General features: G+C 68.4%; 6 protein-coding genes across 6 annotated transcripts; 2 read left to right on the top strand and 4 right to left on the bottom strand.

Moving 5' to 3' along the window:
- Nucleotides 1-26: 26 nt before the first annotated feature.
- Nucleotides 27-2548, bottom strand: RHOBADRAFT_52278 (uncharacterized protein; the record flags this gene model as incomplete). Its single annotated transcript, XM_018416259.1, has 10 exons — nucleotides 2161-2548; nucleotides 2003-2085; nucleotides 1836-1929; nucleotides 1699-1765; nucleotides 1429-1637; nucleotides 1265-1365; nucleotides 458-1197; nucleotides 290-337; nucleotides 174-211; nucleotides 27-43 (listed from the first exon to the last, which is right to left on the bottom strand). Exons 1-10 carry the CDS (start codon nucleotides 2438-2440, stop codon nucleotides 27-29), a joined length of 1677 nt encoding a protein of 558 aa, XP_018272293.1. The 5' UTR covers nucleotides 2441-2548.
- A 468-nt stretch (nucleotides 2549-3016) lies between these two features.
- RHOBADRAFT_1862 (uncharacterized protein) lies at nucleotides 3017-4405 on the bottom strand (the record flags this gene model as incomplete). Its single annotated transcript, XM_018412440.1, has 5 exons — nucleotides 3017-3614; nucleotides 3685-3788; nucleotides 3863-3891; nucleotides 3953-4109; nucleotides 4334-4405. Coding segments are annotated over 5 exons (960 nt in total), but the record flags the coding sequence as incomplete, so codon positions are not given.
- Nucleotides 4406-4531: 126 nt separating this feature from the next.
- RHOBADRAFT_34869 (uncharacterized protein) lies at nucleotides 4532-9775 on the bottom strand (the record flags this gene model as incomplete). The annotated part of the gene is made up of 13 exons (XM_018413241.1): nucleotides 4532-5085; nucleotides 5499-5552; nucleotides 5624-5759; nucleotides 5825-6319; nucleotides 6390-6640; nucleotides 6731-6822; nucleotides 6918-7384; nucleotides 7466-7671; nucleotides 7770-8879; nucleotides 8957-9034; nucleotides 9118-9489; nucleotides 9556-9577; nucleotides 9648-9775. The coding sequence occupies 13 exons, from the start codon at nucleotides 9773-9775 to the stop codon at nucleotides 4597-4599; spliced, it is 3900 nt and encodes a 1299-aa protein (XP_018272291.1). The 3' UTR covers nucleotides 4532-4596.
- A 3995-nt stretch (nucleotides 9776-13770) lies between these two features.
- On the bottom strand, nucleotides 13771-17333 carry RHOBADRAFT_34867 (uncharacterized protein). The gene is made up of 10 exons (XM_018413240.1): nucleotides 17194-17333; nucleotides 17000-17133; nucleotides 16766-16927; nucleotides 16241-16687; nucleotides 15964-16177; nucleotides 15747-15892; nucleotides 15378-15646; nucleotides 15123-15323; nucleotides 14323-15052; nucleotides 13771-14256 (listed from the first exon to the last, which is right to left on the bottom strand). The coding sequence occupies exons 1-10, from the start codon at nucleotides 17216-17218 to the stop codon at nucleotides 13810-13812; spliced, it is 2775 nt and encodes a 924-aa protein (XP_018272290.1). The 5' UTR covers nucleotides 17219-17333; the 3' UTR covers nucleotides 13771-13809.
- A 323-nt stretch (nucleotides 17334-17656) lies between these two features.
- On the top strand, nucleotides 17657-18782 carry RHOBADRAFT_42568 (uncharacterized protein; the record flags this gene model as incomplete). Its single annotated transcript, XM_018414080.1, has 4 exons — nucleotides 17657-17750; nucleotides 17828-17973; nucleotides 18036-18116; nucleotides 18741-18782. 4 exons carry the CDS (start codon nucleotides 17657-17659, stop codon nucleotides 18780-18782), a joined length of 363 nt encoding a protein of 120 aa, XP_018272289.1.
- An 89-nt stretch (nucleotides 18783-18871) lies between these two features.
- Nucleotides 18872-21752, top strand: RHOBADRAFT_52275 (uncharacterized protein; the record flags this gene model as incomplete). Its single annotated transcript, XM_018416258.1, has 5 exons — nucleotides 18872-19313; nucleotides 19374-20062; nucleotides 20133-20459; nucleotides 20547-21365; nucleotides 21439-21752. 5 exons carry the CDS (start codon nucleotides 18872-18874, stop codon nucleotides 21562-21564), a joined length of 2403 nt encoding a protein of 800 aa, XP_018272288.1. The 3' UTR covers nucleotides 21565-21752.
- Between the last annotated feature and the right edge of the window lie 316 nt (nucleotides 21753-22068).

The following is a 22068-nucleotide window of genomic DNA, read 5'->3' as shown; positions in this document are numbered from 1 at the left end:
TCGTCGCCGCATTTCTCTCGAGAGATTCAGTTGACCAATAAGACTGCAGAGATCTGGATGAAGATACGAGTCAGTTTGAGGTGGCCGAGAGGAAAGGAGAACGAGAACCTGCGGCTCACCGGCTAAACAAGTGACGGCGTCCACTCCTCCACGCCGCCGTTCCAGCTGCGCACACACGATAGAAGAGTAAGCGATCGAGGTCGAGATGCGGCTGGAGGGGGGCGAGCGCGAGGAGGGAGGAAGGCCCGCAAGGGTGGGAACGAGGAAGGAGAGGGCGGGCTCGACGCACTACTTTACACGCAGCCCGGCCAAGTACGAGAACGTCGACCACTCGGTCCTGCACACACGGGTACGAGCCGTCAGTCCCGCCGCACTAGACGTCGAGAGAGGGAGAGAGAGAGAGGAGGGAAGGGAGAGAGGGAGAGGGGCGAAGAGAGAGAGAGAGAGCGGGACGCACCCGACAAAGCCCCGGCCCCTCGCAAGCACCGCCGCATCGATCATGGTCGGGTACCACGCCCCGAGCTCCTCCTCGGTGTGCATGTGCTCGTGATCCACCACCTTCCACCCGAGGTCCTCCTTGAGCTGCCGCACAAAGTCGCTCGACGGCGCTTCGTCCGTCGTCGCGACGACGGCGTAATGCCGCGCGCGCACGCCCGAGAAGTACTTCTGCTGCGCGTGCCCGGCGCCGACCCAGCCGTCGGGATGGTCCATGCGCCAGTCGAGCCGGTCCCGCACGCGCTGCACGGCGTCGGTGAACGCCTCGAGCGACGTGAGGCCGCGCGCCGACTGGAAGTCGCCTCGGCGCAGGTGCACGGCGATGAACGGCGGGATGGTGACCGTGCCGAACAGGTCCTGGAGGTAGATGGTGGCGAGCTCCTCGAGGTGCGTCGAGAAGCGCAGGAACTGGCCGGCTTGGAGCCACCCATGGCCCTCGTACAGCCTCGGCGCCTCGTAGCGCTTGTCGGGGAGCGGGTACGCTGGCGGGAGGATGCGCGACCCGAGGAAGAAGGTCGTGTCGAGGCAGAACAGGTTCTCGTCGGGAGGAGGGCTGCCGAGCGGGTCGAAGCCGGGCTTGAGCGTCTCGGCTCGCTCGTGCGACGGGTCGGCAGACGGGTGCACTTGAGGGTACTGCTGCGGGATGAGCTCCTTCTTGACGCGCTCGATCCACTTGTCGCGCTTGAGCCGGCCAAAGTCGAACTGTTGGGGGCAAGATCGTCAGCTCGTCCTGAAGGGGAGGCAGGCTGAAAGAGAGAGGTTGACGCACGCTGTGGAGCGACTCGAACCAGATGTTGAACCCTTCTGAGCCTCGCTCCATCGGCGGCAAGGCCCAGTACTTGACGGCGATCTGGTGGGCCGCGAGCGAGCCTGTGTTACGACGAGTGCGTCAGTCACGGCTTGTATGAGAGGACGAGAGGGAGGAAGACGCACCGTCATTGACGTTGCGGTTGCCGGCCGTCTGCTCGAGGACCGACCAGCAGCTGATCTGTTCCTTGACGGCGGGTCGGGTAAAGTTCCACGGCTTGAACGCCGACATCTCGACGGCGGGAATCTCGGTCTCGCGGTAGAAGCGGTCGAGGTCGTAGAAGGTGGAAAAGTCGCGAGGCGTCTCGTTGAAGTGGAGGGGAGACAGGGTAGGGCTGCAGGACGAGGACAAGGTGAGCCACTGGTCGACGAGGACGCAAGGGCGCGAGGACGTACACGATCGCGACACGGGACAGGAGCTTGCTCAGGTAAAGAAGGTTCTCGATCGCCATGAACTGGTTGGCTGCGAGACAGGGACGGCGAGAGTCAGTCTGCGAGTCGGTGCAGGGAGAGAAGGTCCGAGGGCGACGCACCGTGACCGCCGTAGCTCATGGTGGTGATGTACCGCACGCCGGGCTTGAGCTGGCTCATGAAAGTGTCCTGCGGCTCGTCCGGGAAGTTGAGGACCTGCGGCGAGGGAGGGGGCGAGGGTGAGCGACGACGAGGCGGAACAGAGAGTGGATGAGGTCGGCGGACGCACCAGCGACTTGTTCATGCCCGCCTTCTCGGCCGTCAGGTCGTGTAGTCGATGAGCTGCAGAATGAAGCGAGTCTCGTATCCGTTCTGCGAGCCGAGGAATCAGCGAGAGGTTACTCGGGAACGGTCGTGGGGGAGGAGGAGGAGATGGCGGTGGCTCACCTCGCGCGTCGGTGCCGTGGTCGAGGAGGGATGCATAAAAGAAGCCGCCAACTACGAGCGCTCCGATGATCCACCTCAGCCGATCGGTCCACGCCAGCCCTGCACACCATGCTGCCGCACCGCCTCGCCTCCTCCTCGCGAACTTGTGACGGCGCGCCTCGGGCTCGCCGCCCTCCTCGTCTGGCCAGAGCGAGCCTCGAGGCGTGTGACGACCGTACGGCGCGGTCGGGCTGGTCGGGCTCTGCGGCAGGAGCTCGTGCTCGCTCGAGGTCCGCATCATCTCGCCGGCTGGCGAGGCGGGAGGGAGGACGCGGGTGCCGAGGGTCGCTAGGCGGCGTGCGAGTCGGTAGATGTACTGGCCGGCCAGCAGGTGCACGGCGAGCTCGAGCGAGGCGGTGGTAGCGAGCGACAAGAGTGGAGCGAAGATGCTCCAGCTGCTCCAGCTCGCGTATCTCCAGCTTCGCGTCGATGCGCGGGGCCGACAGAACTCTGCTGCACAGACGCTGCGTTGCATTCTCGCACTGCCACACGGCGCAGGAAAAAAAAAAAGTGCGCCGCCGAGAGAGAGAGAGATCCGTGCACGGCCGCCCTCGCTCGCTCCGGATCCGCCGCCCGACCACGCCGGCCCAGCCGAGCCAGCGCACACTGCGCCGCCCGCCCGTGCGCTCATGGCCGACTCCCCCTGCACTCACGAGTCGGCCATGAGCGCGATGTGCTTGAGCTCCTCCTGGACGAGCCGGCCGACCTTCATGCCCTCCTCATGCCGCCCGACGTCCCAGGTTCCTCCCGCCTTCTCGATCCTCGCCTTCTCGCGCTGCACGACCTCGCTCGAGCGCGTCGCCGCCACGAACGCTCGCGGCGACAGCGCCTCGTCCGACGACAGGTGGTGGAAGAAGGTCGACGAGATGCGGATCGCCGGCCGGTGCGCCGTTTCCGGATCGGCGCGGCGGCGCACGAGCGCCTCGAGCGTCGCGGTCGTACAGCATACCTCGTGGTGGCCCGCAAGCACCAGGCCACCCGTGTAGTGCTCGAGCTGCTTGCCCGCCTGGACGAGAAGGTGTCCCGGCGGGAGCTGGACCGTGATGCGCCGGCCCGAGTTGCGCGCCCAGATGTGCAGGCCCGGGTACCGAGAGCGACCATGGATCGTGAGAAAATTCAGGTCCGTGTGGAAGCCCGCAAAGATCTCGCCGACCTTGCCCCACTTGTCGAGGTCGGTCGCCGTCGGCGCGAGGAGGTGGGAGCCGTACTCGGCGGCGCGCAAGAACGTGTCGCGCTCGAGCCCGAGCCCGACGGCGAGCATCTCGCTCACGCCGTCGACAGCCTGCTTGATCTGCGCGCCCCACTCCTCCATCGAGGCGGCCCATGTCGAGCGAAAGGCGGCGGGCGTGACGTTGTCCATGCGCAGCGAGGGAAAGTCGGTCGTCGGCGGCGTCTTGCCCATCCGGTGGAAGAAGCTGCAGGCCGGAAAGTCAGTGAGGGAGTCGCAAGACGAGCCAATGACAGCGGCGAGGCGAGTCGACGAACCGGCACTTGGGATCCGCCTGGCCGCCCTCGAGGTCGAGCGGGCGCTCGGCCGGGTCCAATGCCGCGATGATGGCTCGACAGGCGTCGTCCGAGTGGCACTTGGGCTGTGGCGAGGGACCTAGATCGTCAGAGAGAGGCCGCGAGGCGAGGTCAAGGACGGGCGAGGACGCGGACGGACCTTCTCCGTGTTCTCGAGCGTGACGCCGACTGCGGGTACGGATGTCAGCGCAGGCTCTGGATGAGATGGGGAGAACGAGCCGGGACGCACCCTGGTAGTGGACCTCGGGCCGCAAGTCCTCCTTGAGCCGCGCCTCGTCCTGCGCAAAGTAGTCCTCCATGACGTCGAGGAAGCGCTGGTTGGCCGTCTCGGACACGCGACCGTCTCGAACGATGAGGGCGCCGTACTGGATCAGGGCTTCTGCGGTCTGTGGGCGGCGGGAGAGGTCAGTGTGGGTGCTCGCGACGAACGCGGAGACGGTGGGGGTGCGACTGCCGGCCCTCGCGCCCCTGCTGCGTCGCACACACGCGCAGGCCGTGACAAAGTACAGTCGAGGGCATGTCGCCGGCGCACACGCTCCCACAGCGTGTGCAGCCGCGGCAATCCCTCGCGGCAGATGAGGACGAGGCGGTGAAGGGGGAGGCCACGCACCTTGACAGCCTCTGCGCGTGCGGCAGGCGAGGCTGGAGCAGAATAGAAGGCGTCGAGATCGACGACAGGGAGGCAAGCCATGCCGAGAGCGAGTGAGGAGGAGGAGGAGGAGGAGGTCCGCTCTCGCTCGACTTGGTCGTCTCGGCCGCTTCAAGTTGCTCGAGAAGCTCGCTCTTTCGCTCTCGTACGGCGCAACAGGACGGCTCAAACTCGCTCTTTGGCATTCCAGGTTCTCGAGAGTACTCTCGCTCGACCGCAATCGCTCACCAGTCGTCGTCCTCGTCGGCTGGCTTGCGGCCGGCCCGCTTGGCCAGCGCAGCCTGGAGCGCTCCCGCGGACGGCTTGACGAGCCCGCCCATGCCGCCACCCGGAGGAGGAGGCGCGGCCGGAGCACCCATCGGTGGCGGAGGAGGCGGCGGCGGGGGAGGAGGGCCGCCGCCGCCGCCGTTGGCGCGCATCGGCGGCGCGGGCGGCGGCGGCGGCGGGCCCGGGGCGCGCCCGGCTCCCGCACCTGCACGAGGCGGCGCGGGAGGAGGAGGAGGTGCGCGTGCGCCGCCGAACGCGGGAGGAGGAGGCGGGGCACGGGCGCCGCCAAAGGCCGGCGGCGCGGGCGGCGGCGGGGCGCGACCTGCGCCGCCGGGTGCGGGAGGCGCAGGAGGAGGAGGGGGTGCACGTGCGGAGGACGTCACGGCAGGGATGGGCGGTGCGGCGGGGCGGCCATTCGGGATCGACGGCTTGGACGGGATGGACGGCTTTGCGGCGATGACGGGCTTGGGCTTCGGGGCGGGAGGAGGGGCCTTGCCTGCACGGATATGGAGACAGAGTCAGTGCCGGGCGCAACAGGCTCGAGAGAGGGAGAGAGGGGCGCACCGAGTGACGAGCCGGGTCGCGAACCCGCCGGCGAGCCACCGTTCGAGCTCGGCGTCTGGCTCCCGCCCTGCTCGGCCTGCGCCCTCTTCTGCGCCAGGATCGCCTGCAGCCCTCCCGCGTTGCCCATGCCCGGCATGACCGACACGGGCGCCGCGCTGCCCTCGCCGGAACGCGCGCCGAGGCCGATGCTGCCCGCCTTTGCCGCCGGGGCGACGGGGACCTTGGGCGCCGCCGGGACGGCGGGCGCTTTGGGCGCGACAGGTGCCGCAGGTGCGGCGGGAGGTGCGCGGCGGACTGGCGCGGGAGGTGCGGCGGCGGGCTTGGGCTTGGGCGGGACGAGCTGGAGGTACTGTTGCGCGAGGAGAGGGTGAGCACGTGTAGGACGGCCGCCTGAAGAGACAGAGAGACTGCTGGACGCACGTTGGACGGCACCCAACCCTCCTGCGAGCCACGCTTGACGAGCCACCAGCCGCCGTCGTCCTTGGTGACGACCTCGAGCTGCTCGTCTTTGGTGAGGGCGAGCTCGCCCGGCTGGTCCGTCTCGAACGTGAAGAGCCTGCAGGATCGGGAGCGTGCGTGAGTGCGTGCGACTTTGAGAGAGACGGGCGAGAGGGGACGCACGCCTTGTACTTTTCGACCTCGGGCTCGGAAGGAGGAGGTGGGGCCGGCGCTCGCGACGGCGGCGGCGGGGCAGCACGACCGGCGCCCGGTGCGACGGGTGCGGCTCGAGCGACAGGTGCAGCAGAGGCGGCAGCGGCAATGCCGGCGGGAGGAGCCGGCTTGACGCCGCCGAACCCGCCCGACTGGACGGGGAGGTTGCGAGCTGCGGGACGCTGCCCTCCTGCAGGGCGCTGCGTGCGGCGGGGCAAGAGTGTCAGTGACGATCTTGAGAGGGACGATCGAGAAGGAGAGAGAGGACGCACGTTGCTCTGCTTCGCGACGGGCGCCTTCTTCTGCTTGGGCTTGCGGGCGCACGGCGGGTCCGACTGGCTGTTGGCCGGCATGCCCGACGGCACCGACACGGTCGACGACTTGTACACGTCGCCTCGCTGGATCGACTCGTCCTTCTTGAACGCGATCGTCGCCGTCTTGCCCTTCTTCTTCGAGTACTGGATCCTGCGGGTCGAGAGGGTCAGTACCTGTGGCGGCCGGCGACGACGACCTTGGACAGAGGACAGGGACGCACGACGGGCCGATGTTGACCTGGACGGCGCCGTTGGTGCGCTGCTGGAGGTGGACGAGGAACTCGGTCTTGAACGGGCACGAGATGAGCGGGTCGCCCTCCTCCTGGCTCGTCGTGTTGAGCGCCATCCAGTCGTCGCGCAGGTTCGACAGGCCGACGCTGCGGATGGTGACGAGCGGGATCTTGTGCTCGAGCGACGTCTGGACCTGGCCCTGGACGGCCGTCGAGATGAGGAGGTACACGGCCTTGTCGGTCTGCGAGCGACGGGGTGCGTCGACGTCAATAAGGGGTCGCAGTTGAGGGGAAGAGAGAGAGAGAGACAGAGAGGAGGGAGGAGAGCGCACGAGGATGAGGTACCGCGGGCTCGGCTTGGACGACCGACCGAGCTTCGAGACGAGGAGGTCGGCCCGAGAGCTGAACGCGACCGCCTCGTTGGCTGCGTACGGGAAACCAGGCGTCAGGGAAGGTCTCGACGAGGACGAGGGACGAGACTGAGGGAGAGAGGGAGAGAGGGCAGGAGGAGGGACGCACAGGCGATGCCGGCGGCGCTGCGCAGGCGCGAGCCCTCGACGCTGTCGCGCTCGCCGACGGCGAGGTAGTCGCCCAGGAACTTGCGCATGCTGACGAGCGAGTACCGGCGACGCTCCTTGCGGCCGCCGAGGATCTGGTGGCCGTAGTCGCGCTGCTGGGCGTAGACGATGCCCTCCTTCTTGTTGAGCCAGAAGCGCTGGATCGTGCGCGCCGCGTCCTCCTTGCGGCGCAGGTAGGCCCGCCAGCACCGCTGGATGCGCGCCGCCATGTTGTGCCAGTACTTGTCGCGCATCGTCTCGAGCGCGAACAGCGTTTCCGGGTTCTTGATGAACGCCTTGGTCGTGCCCATCTGCCACTCCTCGCGCGCGACGCCCGTGTCCTTGAGGATCTGCTCGCACCCGGTGCGCGCGTCGCCTTGCCAGATGTAGTCGCCGGCGTACGACGTGGCGGGCGACAGGAGGTAGAAGCTGCGCGAGGAGGAGGAGGGATGGTCAGGGCTCGGTTCCCGCTCGCCGACGCGACGCGACGAGGGCAGGACAAGGACGCACCGCTCGACCATCTTCTCGAACGTGTTGCGGTAGGCAAAACCGGCTCGGCGAACCCGGATGTTTTCCTGCAGGCCGAGGTACTTGATCTGGTGCAGGATGGCCTTGGTGTCGTACTCGGACGGCGAGCGGTTCTGGTTGGGCTTGATCGTGCGGATGTAGTGCGGCTGCGAGCGCATGAGCTTCTCGACGAGGGCGTTGGCCGACGACTGCGGGCGGGCGACAGAGGGCGCGAGGTCAGGTCCCTGGCTCGAGGGGCGACGACGACGATGACGAGGACGACGACGAGGGGAAGGCAGGAGCGCACCTTGATCTTGTCGCCTGCGGTCGGCGGGCGCTTCTTGCTGTCCGGGTCGGGCCGGTCGGGGAAGAGGCCCTGGAGGTACTGGTTGCTCGAGGACGCGATGAGGTCGAGGATGTCCTTGAGGAGGACGTCCTTGTTCTTGTCGGTCATGCCGGCGACCGTGTACATGACGTCGCCGGCGTAGTGCTTGACGAGGAACTTGGACCCACGCGGCTCGAACTGCGGGTTGCTGATGCCGCCCATGCGCTGCGAGAACGAGTTGTCGGCCGCGGTCGGGTCGGCGTGGGCCGTCGCGCACGCGTCGTTGAGGGCGGCAAACAGGCCGGGCGGGCGCTTCTCCTCGATCAGGTCGCACACGACCTTGTTGTTGAAATAGTCGATCGGGGTCCACTTGATCTGCTCGCGCACGTACTCCTCCTGCTCCGTCTTGAGCGTGAGCTGGATGAAGATCTGCTGCAGCTTCTCGTTGACGTAGTTGATGCACAGCTGCTCGAACTGGTTCGTGTCGAAGATCTCGAAGCCGTAGATGTCGAGGACGCCGATGATGGTCTGGCCCTGCTGCTTGGCGCGCATCGACACGTTGACGCGGTCGACGATCCACTCGAACAGGTTGTTGTAGATGGCCTTGGCGAGCGCGTTGCGGACCGACGCCGCCTGGGCCGGGTTGAGCGGGACCTCGTACACGGACCCTCGCCGGCCGCCGCGCTGCGTCTCCATGATGCGGCTCGTCAACGCGCGCCCGACCTGGGCCGGGTCGACCTCGAGCAGGTACGCGACGAACGCCGTCACGCTCTCGTCCTTGATGGCGGCGTTGCCGTCCTGGTCGGGCTTGAACTCGACGTTGCCGATCCACAGGATCGAGGCGAGCATGCGCAGGATGTTGTCCTGCTCGCCCTGGCTCAGGCCGACGATGCGCATCGCGTTGAGCGTCTCAGCCCAGTCCTGCGTGTCGTCGATGCCGGGCACCTCGAGGCAGCCCGACTTGCTCGTGTACGCGTACGCCTCGGGACCCTGCAGGCCGTACGCCTCGCGCTGCGCCGCCGACGCGCCCTTGGTGAGCTGGTAGAAGATGTGGAAGTTGCGCTCCGACTTGATCTGGCCGACGACCCGGTTCTGCGGCGAGCGAGAGGCGCGTGAGCCGACGGGCCGACAGCTCGAGGGCGGAGAGGAGAGAAAGAGAGGGGGCGCACCTTCTCGAGGAGGTAGTTGGTGATGATGGCGCCGACCGGGTTGCCCTGCGCGTCGAACTCGATCTCGAGGTACTTGCCCTGCAGATGGCGCGAGAGAGGGAGAGTCAGGTCGAAAGTCCGGGAAGAGGGGGAGGGGGGAAGAGGAGGAAGAAGCGACGCACGTGACGACTCGAGTTGTTGTTGCGCAGCGTCTTGGCGCAGCCGAAGCTCTCGAGCAGCGGGTTGGTCGCGAGGACCATCTCCTTGATGTCGTTGATGCCGCCGGCGTTGCTGCCCTCGCCCGAGACGGCGGCGATGTACTGCATGATGCGCTTGGCCGCCTCGGTCTTGCCGGCGCCCGACTCGCCCGAGATGATGACGCACTGGTTGTCGCCGTACGAGCGCATGTTGTAGTGCGCGCTCTCGGCGACGGCGTACACGTGCGGGACCATCTCGAGGCGGTTCTTGCCGCGGTACGAGTGGAGCGTCGTGTCGTCGTAGATCGGGAGCATGCGGAACGGGTTGACCGAGATGAGGACATGGCCGATGTAGGTCTGCGCGGAGCAGAGTGTCAGCTTGCGGGTGGGAGAGCGCGAGGCTGAGGGAACGAGGGGGCGCACGTAGATCTCGCCGTTTTCGAAGCTGGACGACGAGGGGGGCAACAGGGTCAGTGAGGCGCACTCGTGTGCTGAGACGCAGCAAGTGGACTCACCGCTTCTTGAGGTTGTCGTTGACGCTGTCGTTCGAGATGGTCGAGAGGAGGGTCATGTCGCTCACGCCGGCCTGCTTCTTCTTGAAGCCCTCCTTCCAGTCGGCCTGATCGGGTGCGCGGGTCAGCATCACACACTCGTGCAGACCAGTCGAGAGAAACTGTCGCGGCGCACCTTGGCGAAGACACCTCCTGCTCCGGCCTTGCGGGATGACGCGGGGGCAGCACCACCTCCTGCGGCTGCTGCCGCCTTCTTGCCGCGACGGACGGGGGCCTGTGTCGCAGAGGGAGGTGACTGGATGTCAGTACAGGTCGCCTGGATGTACTCAGAGGGAGGGAAACGGACCATCGCTGTTCGGGTGGTGCGGGGGGTCGGTCGGACGAGAGCGCGAGGTGGGCGCGCGACGAGACGAGGTGCGGGGTGCCGCTCGAGAGAGCTGACGAGCTGGCGAGTAGGGAGCGGCTCTGGATTGCGCCTCTCGAGCTGGGAGAGCGAGTGTGAGAGGGGAACGGACGCGAGGCGGTGCCGAAGCTGTTTCGAGTCCTCGCAGCTCGTCACAAAGGTCACACGGTCGAGCCAGGCCGCGCTTGCACGACAGCTGTAGCTACGAGACGACCGAGAAGCCGCCGCTCTCGAACGAGAGAACTCTGTGTCGCCTCGCCTCTCACCTCCTCCAGCTGAGCGAGGCAGAGAGGAAAGGCAGGCCGAGATGCGGTAAGTTGCGATGTGATGCACTCTAGATCTACACTCGACGAGGTACAACAACGACGGGAAGCGCCGACGCCCCTCAAAGCTGCTCACGCCGGCCCTCGTCCCTGCGCTCACTCCTCCTCGCCATGCGGATCGACCCCTCGTAGCTCTTGGCCGCCCACTTGACGAGCGCGAGCCCGTCCTTGTCCTCGACGTCGGCGAGACGCTTGTGGAGGAGGGCGAGGTCGGAGAAGGTGAGGTGAGGTGCGCGAAGAGGGTCGAGCGAGGGGGACGTCTCGAGGTACAGCGGCGAGGAGAGGCGGATCGGGACGACGGGGAAGGCGAGGGAGGATCGGCGTGGCGGTGCGAGGGCGGAGGTCGGTATCGGGGTAGAAGGGCGAATGGGCGAGCGCAGCAAGGTCGGCGGGTAGGTCTGGACGAACCGCTGCAGCACGGCGAGCGCCTCGTCCTCCTTGTACGCCCTGTCGACAAGATCCAGGTCAGTACAGTTCAGGGAATGTACGAGAGAGGTAGAGAGAGAGGGGGGGAAAGAGAGCGCGACGCACTTGGCGAGGACCCGGATCAGCCCGCCCCAGAGCTTCGCGACGTGCTTGCCGTTCCTCCTCTGCCCCGCCCACGCCTCCTCCTCGCCCCGCCGCTTCTCCCGCCACAGCTCCTGCTCGTCCGCCTCGAGGCTCGCGAGGTCCGGCTCGTCGACACTCGGCGGAAGCGGCGCCTCGCTCCACCGCACCCACTCCTCCCACACCTGCTTGGCTTGCGCGACGCGCGCATCGTCGACGTCGCCGATCTCGCACCGGCGCATCATGATCTCGAACGTGTAGCGGTTCTTGGCGAGTGCGGTGCGGGTAAAGGCGGCCAGGAAAAAGTCGAGCGAAGACGAGAAGGACGTGTGCGAGTTGAGGACGGCGAGGTAGGCGTTGAGGAGGAAGGTCGACGGCGTGACGCCGGGGAACATGCCCTGGCGATGCGCCTGCGGGTTCGAGATGGGCTCGTCGGCACTGACGGCGGACGGCGGCGCGAGAACGGCCGGGTCGACGACCTGGAGCATGAGGTTCCGCGCCTCGGCGGCGACCTCGGCCGCCGTCTCGGGCAACGGGCCCGGGTAAAACAGCGACGCCTCGCCGAGCATCTCGATGACCTTGAGCGTGCTCGCGCTCTCGCCGCCGGCCCGCAACGGCGCGAGAGGGAGCGCCGCCGGGTCCTCCTCGCGCACGAGCACCGCCGAGGGCCGCCGTCGCGCGACGCCGGCCGCCGCATCGTCGCCGGCTCGTGCCGCCGAGACGTTCGCGTCGGCCGCCGACGAGGAGGCCCCGGTCGAGGGCGGCTCGTCCGGCTTCTGCGCATGACGCGCTCGCGAGCCGGGTGGCCGGAAGGCGGCGTACGTCTGGAGGACGAGCGCGAGCGTCGTCTCGTTCGGCGCCGCCTCGCCGCCGACGCCGACCATCTTGACGAGGACCCACCGCGCTCGCGCGAGGTCGCCGTGCCGCTTGGCGCCCTCGAGGAGCGCGTGAAACGTGTGCCGCGAGGGCGCGACGTGCTCGTCGAGCATGCGGCGCATGAAGCGCAGCGCCTCGTGGTAGTACTCTTGCGAGCCCTCGCGGGCGCACGCGCGAATGACGCCGTTGTAGGCGAGCTCTGACGGCGCGAGGCGCTTGTCGTCGGCCATCTCGGTGAACAGGTCGATGGCGCGCTCGGGCGACGGGTGTGCGCCGTGAGAGCACGCCTGGATCATGGTGGCGAAGAGGGCGACGTCGGGAACAGGGTATGCGACAAGGCGGGCATGGCTGAAGAGGTCCCAGCCCTGGCGGACGAGGTGAGGCGGCGACGCAGGCGAGAGGAGGCGGTGCGCGACGGCGTTGTAGGTCGCAAGGAGGGGCGTATGTCCTGCCGCCTCCATCGAGTGCAGGTGGCGGACGGCGAGCTCGGGATGGGAGGGGAGGATCGAGTTGAGAAGGTGGTGGTGGGCGGTGACGGAAAGAGGGAGCGAGTCTGCGGGCGGCACGCCGAGTCAGTCACCGTCACAGTGCGCGTTTGGAGACGTGAGAGAGACCGACAACTTACGTTGACGAGCGAAACTGGCGAGGGCAAGGGCGTCCTGCGGCCGCTTCTGCGACGCGTAGATGGCGAGGGCTTGCTCGAGCACCGTGCCCTCGACTATAGGCGTGGTGCGCTGTAGAGAGGGTTGTCAGGCCGAGGTAGAACGAGGAAGCGTCGAGAGAGGTCGACGCACCTCCATGAGCTCGAGGCCCTTCTTGACGCCCTCGGTGTCGCCCTCTTCAGCCTGCGCGAACAGCTAGTGTCAGGTCCTGGGCTCGGCAGGAGGATGAGAGAGAGGAAGAGGGACGCACACACGACAGGATGAGGTCGTTCCACTCGCCGCGGGCGAGGAGGCCCCGCGCCAGCGGGCCGTCGAGACCGGCCAAGCCCGTCGAGCGGATCTCGACGTCGCCTCGGGGCAGCACCGTCTCGAGGTGGTCGAGTACGGCTCGTGCGGTCGCCGCGGACGGCAGTAGCGCGAGCGGCGCCGCCGTCACGGGCGCGAGCTCGGGAACGTCGCCCGACTCGACTCGTCGCCGCCGCAACCGTGCCGCGAGCGAGCCCGACGTCGAGGATAGCTCGTCTCGCTCCTCGGCGCCGCCCGCCTCCTCCGCCTCGAGGTCCTGGAGCCGCTGGGCGAGTCGCGCGAGGCGGTCCTGCCGCAGCTGCGAGTCGACGGCCGGGTCGGGAAGAGCTGGAGCTTTGCTCGCCTCGAGCGCCGGCATGGCGAACTCGCTCGCCGGCGCGGCGAGGAGGCCCTGGTACATCGACTCGAGCTGGTCGTCCGAGAAGGGCGGGAGCGACTCGGCGATTTCCTGTGAAGGCGGCGAAGGGTCAGCTCAGGCGAAGGCGAGGGAGGGCGAGGAAGAGAGGACAGGGGAACGGGAGCGCACCTCGGCGACCGCCTGCTTCTCCTGCACCTCGTCCCTGCGCTGCATGAGCGCGAGCCGTGCCGCCTCCTCTCGCTGCGCCTCCCTGCCCCGCCGCACCGCCCGGATCTCCCGCTTGCGCGCGAGCTTGTCGAGCCGCTCGTCGCGCTTGACCTTGCTCAGGCGCTGTTGTGGTGCGACCTGGAGCGCGGTGCTGGTGCTGAAAGGCTTGCTGGACGATGGCGCGGCGAGAGGGAGGACGAGCGCTCGGAGGCGGTGAAGGTGCTCGACGAGGTGAGCGCCCGGCGCCGCAAGACAAGGGGCTGCTCGGCGCGCTGCTGAGAGCATGGGCAGTTTGGCGAGGGGCGCAAGTCGCAGCTCGTTCTGGCGTGTCAAGAGCGAGGTGGACGAAAGAAAGCTCGAGTCGCCTCGAGACGAAGAACTGATGAGCCAGCTCCTCTCGTGACAGCTCGTGGGCTGTTCGTGCTCGGCCCGACAGTCCCACAGAGCGCGATAAACGAACTGCGAGTTCCAGCTAGACAACAGCTCACGAGTCTACCGGTGTCGCCGCTCCGCTCGCCGCCTCGCTGCCCGCGCTCGCCTTCTTCTTCGACTTCTTCGCCCCGCTCGTGCCCGTCCCGTCCTTCTTCTTCTTCTTGACGACCTTGACGACCGAGCTCTGCGCCGCCTGCGCGTCCGGCTCTGGTGTCGCCGCCTCCTTGGCCTCGGCAGGAGGGACGGCGACGGCGACGGGCTCGGGCGTCCTCCGAGCGGCCGGCGTGGGCGCCTGGACGGGCGGGAGCTCGCCCTCGACGTTGACGAGCATGGGCGGAGGTGTCGGCTCTCGGGGTGGCGGGCTCGGCGACCGCAAGTCGAGGTCGAGCTGCACGATCGGGATCGAGTCGACGTCGTCGTCCGAGGCGGCCTGCCTTGTCGACGAGGCGCCGACGTAGTACGGGTCGTCGCGCTGATCCTCGAGACGCCGAGCACGAGCCTGCGCGAGATCGAAAAGAGTCAGGCCGGAAGATCAGGTCGGATGAGGGAGCGGGACTGAGCGCACCTTGGCGCCCGCCTCCGGGTCGTCCTTCTTCTTGCCCTTCTTGCCGCTCGAGCCCTTCTCGCCCTTGACCTTCTTCTTCTTCGACCTGGCCTCGCTCGCAGCCGCGCTCGCCGCCGCACGCAGCGGCCGCCCAAACTCGTCCGTCTCGCCCTCCTTCTCCGGCTGCCCGAGCGCGCCCGCCGCCGCCGCCGCGTCCCACGTCGAGCCAGCGAGAGGTGCGTCGAGGTCGAGACCGTCCGGCGGGGCGACCATGCCCTGCGCCTTGAGGTTGACGGGCCCGAGCTCGTGCGAGAAGAACATGCGCTCGAGGAGGGTGAGCGACGACGGCGGCCCTCGGCGCGTCGGCGCAGCGGCGAACCCGCCGCTCTCGGCGCCAGAGCTCGGCTCGTCGTCGCCGAGGAGCGCGTCGTCGGCGATGACGGGCCTCGGCGCGTCGAGCCCGGTGCGGACGAGCCGCAAGAGCCCGCCGAGTTCGGCCGCTCGCTCCTGCAGCTCGATGTCGGCGCTCGCGGCGCACTGCTCGAGCTGACTCTCGAGCGCGCTCGAGATGCTGCGGACCTGCTCGAGGGCCGACTCGTCCCACGCTGACGGGTCGGCGAGCGCCGAGAGCCACGAGGCGCACACCTTGACGCCGTTGTGGATGTACAGCGCGAGGACCGAGGGCGGGAGGGACGAGGTCGTGCTGGAGCCAAAGAGCGAGGCGATGACGGGTCGCGGGTCCTCGAGGTCGCTGCGGGAAGGCCGAGTGAGGTCAGGTTCCGGCTCGCTCCGCTCGAGGGAAAGGACGGTCGAGGACGCACCGGCAGTACTCGCCGCAGATCCACGCCGCCGCGCCGAGCACCTCTGCAACTTCTGCGCCCTCGCCGCCGCTCTCGAGCAGGTCCTCGTCCATGATGAGCTGCGCCATGCGCTTGGTCGCGTACGGCCGGATGGCGCGCACCCTCGCCGCGACGTCGATGAGCTGGTCCCGCAGCTGCGCGCCCGCACTCTGCCCGCCGACGCTGCCCACCGCCGCCGCCGACGACGAGCCGGCCTTGACCGAGACGGGGAGCGACTGGGCGATGCGCGCGAGCTCGATGAGCGTGTCGACGAGCCACGCAAAGTTGGTCACGTTGGCGTAGGTGCCGCTCGACGTCATGCGGAGGATGAGGCGGATGAGCGACGCGCGGTACGACGCCGACAGGGTCGGCGAGGGGGCGGCGGGCGCGACGCCCTGCTGGGCGCGCAGGAGCGACGCGGCGGCCGAGGCGGTCGAGTTGGCGGCCGACGGGCGCAGGTGCGTCAACAGGCGCTTGACGATCGTCTGCAGGTTGTGGCGGTCGACCTGAGGGAGGCGACGGGAGGGAGGGAGTGAGGCAGAGGTCAGCTTACGATCATCTCGAGGACTGGCAGGGGAGGCGAGAGGAGGGGGCAGAGGGACGCACCATGACCTCGACGAGGTCGAGTGCGCGCATGCGGATCGAGACATCGGCGTCGTCGGTGCACTGGAGGATCGTGTCGAAGTGGGTCGAGATGAGGTGCGGGTGCGTCGGGGCAATCTTGACGAGAGCGACGAGGGCGATGTACCGCACTGCGCGCAAGGCTCGGCGTCAGGACCTGCTCTCCCTCGACTCGAGAGGCGCTGAAAGAGAGAGGACGCACAGTTCTGGTCGACGTCCTCGAGAAAGCTGCCGAGCTTCTCGACGCAGGTCCGTGCGAGGCCCTCGCCCTCGACGCCGGTGAGCATGCCGCCGACGATCGACGTCTGGATGCACTCGTACAGGAGCGACATGGCGGGCGTCGTCTCGATGAGCTCGGTGAGCGGCGGGAGGAGCTTCTTGACGAGGCGAGGCTCTTCGGGCGTGAGGACGGCAAACTGCGACGACGACGATGAAGGTCAGTGCCTCGTCTGGATCAAGTTGCAGACGAGGGGACGGACCAGCTTGACGATCTTGATGAGCATCCAGTTGTTGGTGCTCGCCGTCAAGAGGCTGAAGAGCTCGGGCGCGAGCGGCAAGTACTTGGCCGGGTCGCGCCTCGCCGCCTCGCAGATGACGTTGACGGCGGCGCCGACGACGCCCATGTCCTCGTCGCTGAGGCGTTCGCGCAGGCGCTCGATCCACGGGTCCTCGCCGCGCTCCTCGCGGCCGGTCGTGAGCTCCTGGACGCCGGGCCAGCTGCGCAGGACGCGCCACAGGATGAGGGTCGCCTGGCGCCGGATGAGGGGCCGTGTGTGGGTGAGGAGCGAGATGAGGTCGGGTCCGAGGTCGCGCGCGAGGGTGGGCGTCAGGAGGAGGGCGACGGACGAGAGGGTCGTGGTGAGGTGGGCGACCGTGAGCGCGTTGGGCGAGGACGAGAAGAGCGGTGTCGGCGGCGTGAGGAGGTCCTGCGGGGCGTGTTTTGACGAGTCAGTAGGCGTCGAACGAGGGTGTGCTGAGAGGCAGAGAGAAGCAGGGGGGCGCACCTTCTTGACGAGGTTGACGACGAGAACGGCCACTTCAGTGTCGCGGTCGAAGCACTGGGACGCTGCGAGGTAGCCGATCGACTTGAGGTGGAACTTGGTGCTCGTCATGCACTCGACGATGGCGAACGAGGCGAACGAGATCGAGTAGCCGAGCATCTCGAGCTGTCGGTGGGGGAGGGGAAGAGGTCAGCTCGCAGGTCCGAGGGAGGGCAAAGGGGACGGGCAGGGGCGCACATAGACGAGCTTGAGGACTGCGGCGGCCTTGATGTCGGCGTCGCTGCTCTTGATCTCCTTGCGCGTCTCGTCGAGCGCCTGGTGGACGACGCGGGCCTCGTCGTTCTTGCTCGCGCGCAGCGCCTTGATGAGGCCTGCGCGGGTGGTTCGCGGTCAGTGGCGGGGCTCTACGGGTACTGCGAGAGCGGGCGCACCTTCGACATGCTGCTGGAAGAGCATCTAGCCGTGAGCGCCGTCAGGCCGGGGAAGCGAGGTTGGTGGGAGGTCGCGGACCGAGCTGGGCGGCAGTCGTGGGGCGGTCGCAGCAAGTGCTTGAGGGCAGGCAGCGAGGCACTCGCAGCTGTGCGGGTGCGTGAGAAGGAGGGACGCCGCCAACACGACACGGAGCGATCGACCTCGCTCTCGGCGAGGGAGCGCTCCTCCTCTCACGCACCTCGCGCGGCTCACTGCTGAGCTGACATGCTCCTCCAGCATACTCGCTGTCCTGTCGAGCACTTCCGCGGCCCGCACACGCCGTCCTCGTCCTCGTTGCCGCCCCCACCTCCCCGCACCATTCGCTCTCCCTCCTCCCGCTCACCACCCCGCCAGACGACCCGCACGACCACGTGAGGGGCGATGGCACGGCACACAGCCCCGCGCCGACCTCGCCGACCCCGGATGTCCCTCCCACCCGACTCTCGCCCCGACTCGCCGCCTCCGTCTCCTCCTCGCCCCGTCTACCTGCCACCTGACGCGCCAGATTCTGCCACGAGTCCAGCCTCGGTCCAACACGACACCCCTCGCGACCTGAGCCACCAATCCGACCGCCGCCGTGATTCGACGCGACAGCCATCGCCCTCGCCGAGCCCAAGCCCAACGTCTCGCAGCCGCCCAAGCACGTCGGCCGGTCGATCAAGGTCCCCGACAGCAACAAGGCCGGCCCGGGCGCACAGAAGGTGGTCTGCCCGATACTGTCCGCCGAGCTGTTCAAGGATGTCGACGAGTCGTCCACGCCGCGTCGACCCTCCTCGTCACCGACGGCGGCTCGATCCAGCAGATCGCCGCCATGGTCCGCCTCGACATCAAGCCCAGCCTCTTCGTCCTCGTCAAGGGCTCGCCGCGTCGCCTCCAGCGCTCGGTGCGCCAGCGATTGTCGTCGAGCGAGGCGAGAACAGCCTTTCGCGCCGAGTCACGCCGGCACTGTCGCCCATGCCGCCCTCTCTTCCGATCGGCGGTGAGCTCTACGGTGTTCGGGCAGACTGAAGCGCGCGACGAAGGCTCGCAATGCAGTTCCCGAGCGATGACCAGGCCGATTTCGTCGTGCAGACCTATCCCGAGAGCGACAGCCGTGAGCGAGCGCTCCCTGCCCGCCCGAGAGAGCCGCAACCTGGTAGCGAGAGCTTGCAGCTACCCGAGAGAAGCCTCGGCTGGCCAGCGAGTGCTGGCCGAGGAGGTCGACTCGGCGGTGTCACGAGCGGCTCGCCCTTGTCCTCCTGCGCACAACCCTCGCCTCGTCCGCCCTCGCCAGATTTGCTCGCGAGGTCCGCAGCAGGCCCCCAGCTTCACTCGGCGTCCAGTGCGCCACCTTACCGACTGGCCAGCGCCGTCCCCAAGTCGAGGTGAGCCCCTCGTCCTCATCTCCCCCGGCTTGTTGTGGAGGGCGGACGGGGTGCCCACAACGGCGTTGGGCGTTGCCCTGCTACTGCGGCGGGCTGAAAGTGGTGCATGGAGCATGGTACATATCAGTCGAGCACGCCAGCAGCCCTGTTTGCCATCGGCCTCCTCGTCGTGGAACAGTCGCTAAACCTCGCCCCGCCTCGTCGCGCAGCTCACTCGCCCACCCGCCCTAGTGCGCCTCGCCAATCTCAAGAGTACACTCTCCCCTGTCGCACCATGTTCTCCCGCTCCTACGCCACCTCGCACGCCATCGAGCAGCAGCGCCTCTCGTCCCCGGCCACGGCCCCTCTTCGTTCGCCGCCCTCGCTCGCGCGCGCCATGCGCTCCATCCCCGACGAGCTGCGCGCCATCGCCCCCTCATCGCCCAACACCCTCGTCGACCAGCCCCTGTTCGAGGAGGACGAGGCGACGCTCAACATGGAGCTTGACCACGAGCCGCTCACGGCGGCCGATGCCGAGGAGCCCCCTGTCGAGCAGCCGCACGAGGAGGTCGTCGCTGCGGACGACCAGGAGCAGGCGCAGGCGGATACGACCCTCGTCCTCGAGGCGCCGATCGAGCCCGACTCGCCCGAGGAGCCTGTCGTCGAGGCGGAGCCGGTCCAGCACGACAAGCCGCGCCCGCGGTCCAGCTTCGTCGCCCGCCTCCTCTTCCCGTCCAGTGCGTCCCACTCCTCTCCCTCGCCTGAGTACCCCAGTCCTAACTCGTCCGCTCGCGCAGACCCGGCGCCGTCTTCCTCCTCGGCCTCGTCGAGCAGCTCCCGCACCAGCCGTCTTTCCCTCCCCGCCGCCAGCACCTCAGCCGCGCCCAACCCGTTCCTCAGCAAGCGCACCTCCCTCCCTGGCCCCTCGGCAGCGCGCGCCTCGCTCGGCCCCAAGTCGCTCGCCCCCCTCTCGTCGTCCTCCTCTACTTCGGCCGAGGGTGCCCTGCCCGCACTTCCTCTCGCCGCCGAGCTCGCCTCGCTCAAGGCGCGCAATACGGTCCTCGCCTCCGCGCTCTCGGCCGCCGAGGGCCAGCTCGCGACGCTCGCCGACGAGCGGGCGCAGCGCCGCACCGACGCCGAGGGCTGGGAGGCCGAGGCGCAGCGTCTCGCCGCTGAGCTCGCCGCCGCCACGGCTGCCGCAGGCCCATCCGCCGACGCGGACGTCGACGAGCCGAGCGCCGCCGACCGCGTGCGCGCACTCGAACGCGCGCTCGCGATCGAGTCGGCGAAGCGCCGCAGGGGCAAGGAGCTCCAGGCCAAGCTGCGGTGCGAGCTCGTCAACCGCCGGTGGAAGGAGAAATGGGAGGTCGAGCTGCTCGAGCGCGAGGAGCGCAGGTGGGAGATCCAGGTGGCCGAGCTCGAGGGCGAGATGGCGCAGGTCAAGTGGGAGAGGGACATGGAGAAGGCCGAGCGGGAGGAACTGCAGGTGCGTCGGCTCGAGACTCTCCCTTCTGTGTCTCTTCCCTGCAGCCGGCACTGACGACCGCCTCGCACAGGACCTTCTCGCCTCGCGCGACGCCCGCATCTCGGCCCTGTCCGGCGCCCGCCAGCTCCTCCTCTCGTCGTACCACACCGCCGAGTCGACCATCGCCACCCTCCGCTCCGACCTGTCGTCCCTGCGCTCGGCGTTCGACGCGAATGTCGCGGCGTCGTCGGCTCGCATCGCCGAGCTCGAGCCGGTCGCCGCCGAGGTCGACGAGCTCAAGGCCGAGGTCAAGCGCGTCGAGCAGGGCGGCAAGAAGAGCGAGGAGGGCGACAAGAAGGCGCTCGAGAAGGAGAAGGCCAAGCGGGACAAGGTCGAGGGCGAGGTCAAGGAGCTCAAGGTGCGTCGGGCGCGTCCGCTCTTCTCTCCTTCCTTGTTCTTCCGCGACGAGGCCTTGACTCCATCGTCCTTCATCTTGTCGTCACAGACGCAGCTCAAGTCGACTCAAGCTGCGCTCAAGGCGTCCGAGAAGACGGCCGCCGCCGCCCAGTCCGCCCTCGAAACCGCCCACCGCGCCGCGACCGCCGCCGCCAAGCAGGCCCTGCAGCGCAGCAGCAGCACCGTCAAGCCGGCGCCGCAGCAGCACGACAACGACGATGACGCCGCCGACACCGTCGAGGCGTCGCCCGAGCCGCCCGTCAAGACCAAGCGCGCCGCCAAGAAGGCGGCGCCGACCCCGTCGCCGTCACCTGCGCCTGTCGCCCTCGAGACCGAGGTCGAGGACAGCGCCGACGATGCTGGCGAGCCGGCGTCGGAGCGCGAGGACGAGTCGGCCGTTGAGAAGGAGGACGCGCCCGCCCCGGTCAAGAGCCGCGCACCGGCGGTCAAGCCCAAGGCCAAGGCCGTCAAGGCGACTGCGCCGGTCGTCAAGAAGGTCAAGAAGGTCGTCCCTGCCCCGGCGGCCGACGACGAGGTCGACGAGGACGACGCGCCTACGCCCAAGAAGGCCGCTCCGACCAAGAAGCGCAAGGCGGGCGTCCTCGGCGACAAGTCGGCCAACTCGTCGACGACCGTCGAGTCGACCAAGGAGCGCGACGAGGCCGGCGGCGTGCCGCTCAAGGTCCGCAAGGGCAAGAAGAAGATGGCGGTCGAGACGGACGACGACGAGCCGGCGGCGGTCGACGAGCCGGCCAAGAAGAAGAAGGGCAAGAAGGACGTCGACGGCGAGCCGCCGAAGAAGAAGAAGAAGATCCAGCTCTTCGGCGGGCCCAAGCAGAAGTTTGCGACGTCGTGGGGGAACCTCGAGGTGCGTTCGGCCTCTTCCTCCTCCTCTCTCGTTGCCCTCCGTCCCTCGTCCTGACCATCGTCACCTCGCGCAGAACGCCAACATCAACTCGGTCGTGCCGCTCGACCTGTCGCCCATCAAGCTCGACCCGCCGAAGAACAAGTCGGCGCTCAGCCTCGCGCTCGGCGGCGGTGCGGCGCGCAAGAACATCTTCGGCTAGACGCCCTCTTCTTGTCTCCCCGAGCCTGGCCCCTTCGTCTTTCGTGCCCTCTGTCCGCCGTCGAGCTCTTTCTTTGCCTGCTCGCGGCGACGGCCACCTTTCCCTTTGCCTTAGCTCCCCCTCTAGTAGCTGTGTCGGTCGCGGGCTCTCTTGTAGATGTGCATCTTAGCGAGCCTCGGTTCTGCCCCTGTACGTTGCACAAGCGAGGCGAGCGCAAGCAGCAGCCGAGTTGGCCGTGAAACGCTGCGACCGGTCAGGCCGGCTCCGGCTGTGCGAGGTCGCCTTCGTCTCTCGTCCGAATCCCACACCTCGGCTCGCACCGCACCAGCGCATGGCCCTCTAGAGCGACACCCAGCGTCCTCCTCGTATGCCTGCTCTGCCAGCCCTCGCGCGTCGTTGCTTCCCGTCGTTCCCCCGCCCCGCCTCGCGCCAGCTCCAACACCTCCAGCCTCGCCCTCGCCCTCGCCTCGCCGTACACCTCGAGCCCGGTCCCACCGCACACCA

This window comes from Rhodotorula graminis (genome assembly GCF_001329695.1).
Source record: "Rhodotorula graminis WP1 unplaced genomic scaffold RHOBAscaffold_4, whole genome shotgun sequence".
NCBI lineage: Eukaryota > Fungi > Basidiomycota > Microbotryomycetes > Sporidiobolales > Sporidiobolaceae > Rhodotorula > Rhodotorula graminis.
Note: the sequence above shows the minus strand (reverse complement) of the source record. Positions and strands in the feature narration are given on the sequence as shown.

Coding starts and splice junctions, on each gene's coding strand:
- RHOBADRAFT_34867 (XM_018413240.1), bottom strand. CDS start 17,218: ATGCTCTTCCAGCAGCATGTCGAAG. Junction 16,928..16,999: donor CAGTCCTCAAGCTCGTCTAT/GTGCGCCCCTGC, acceptor CCCCACCGACAG/CTCGAGATGCTCGGCTACTC. Junction 16,688..16,765: donor TCGTCAACCTCGTCAAGAAG/GTGCGCCCCCCT, acceptor CACGCCCCGCAG/GACCTCCTCACGCCGCCGAC.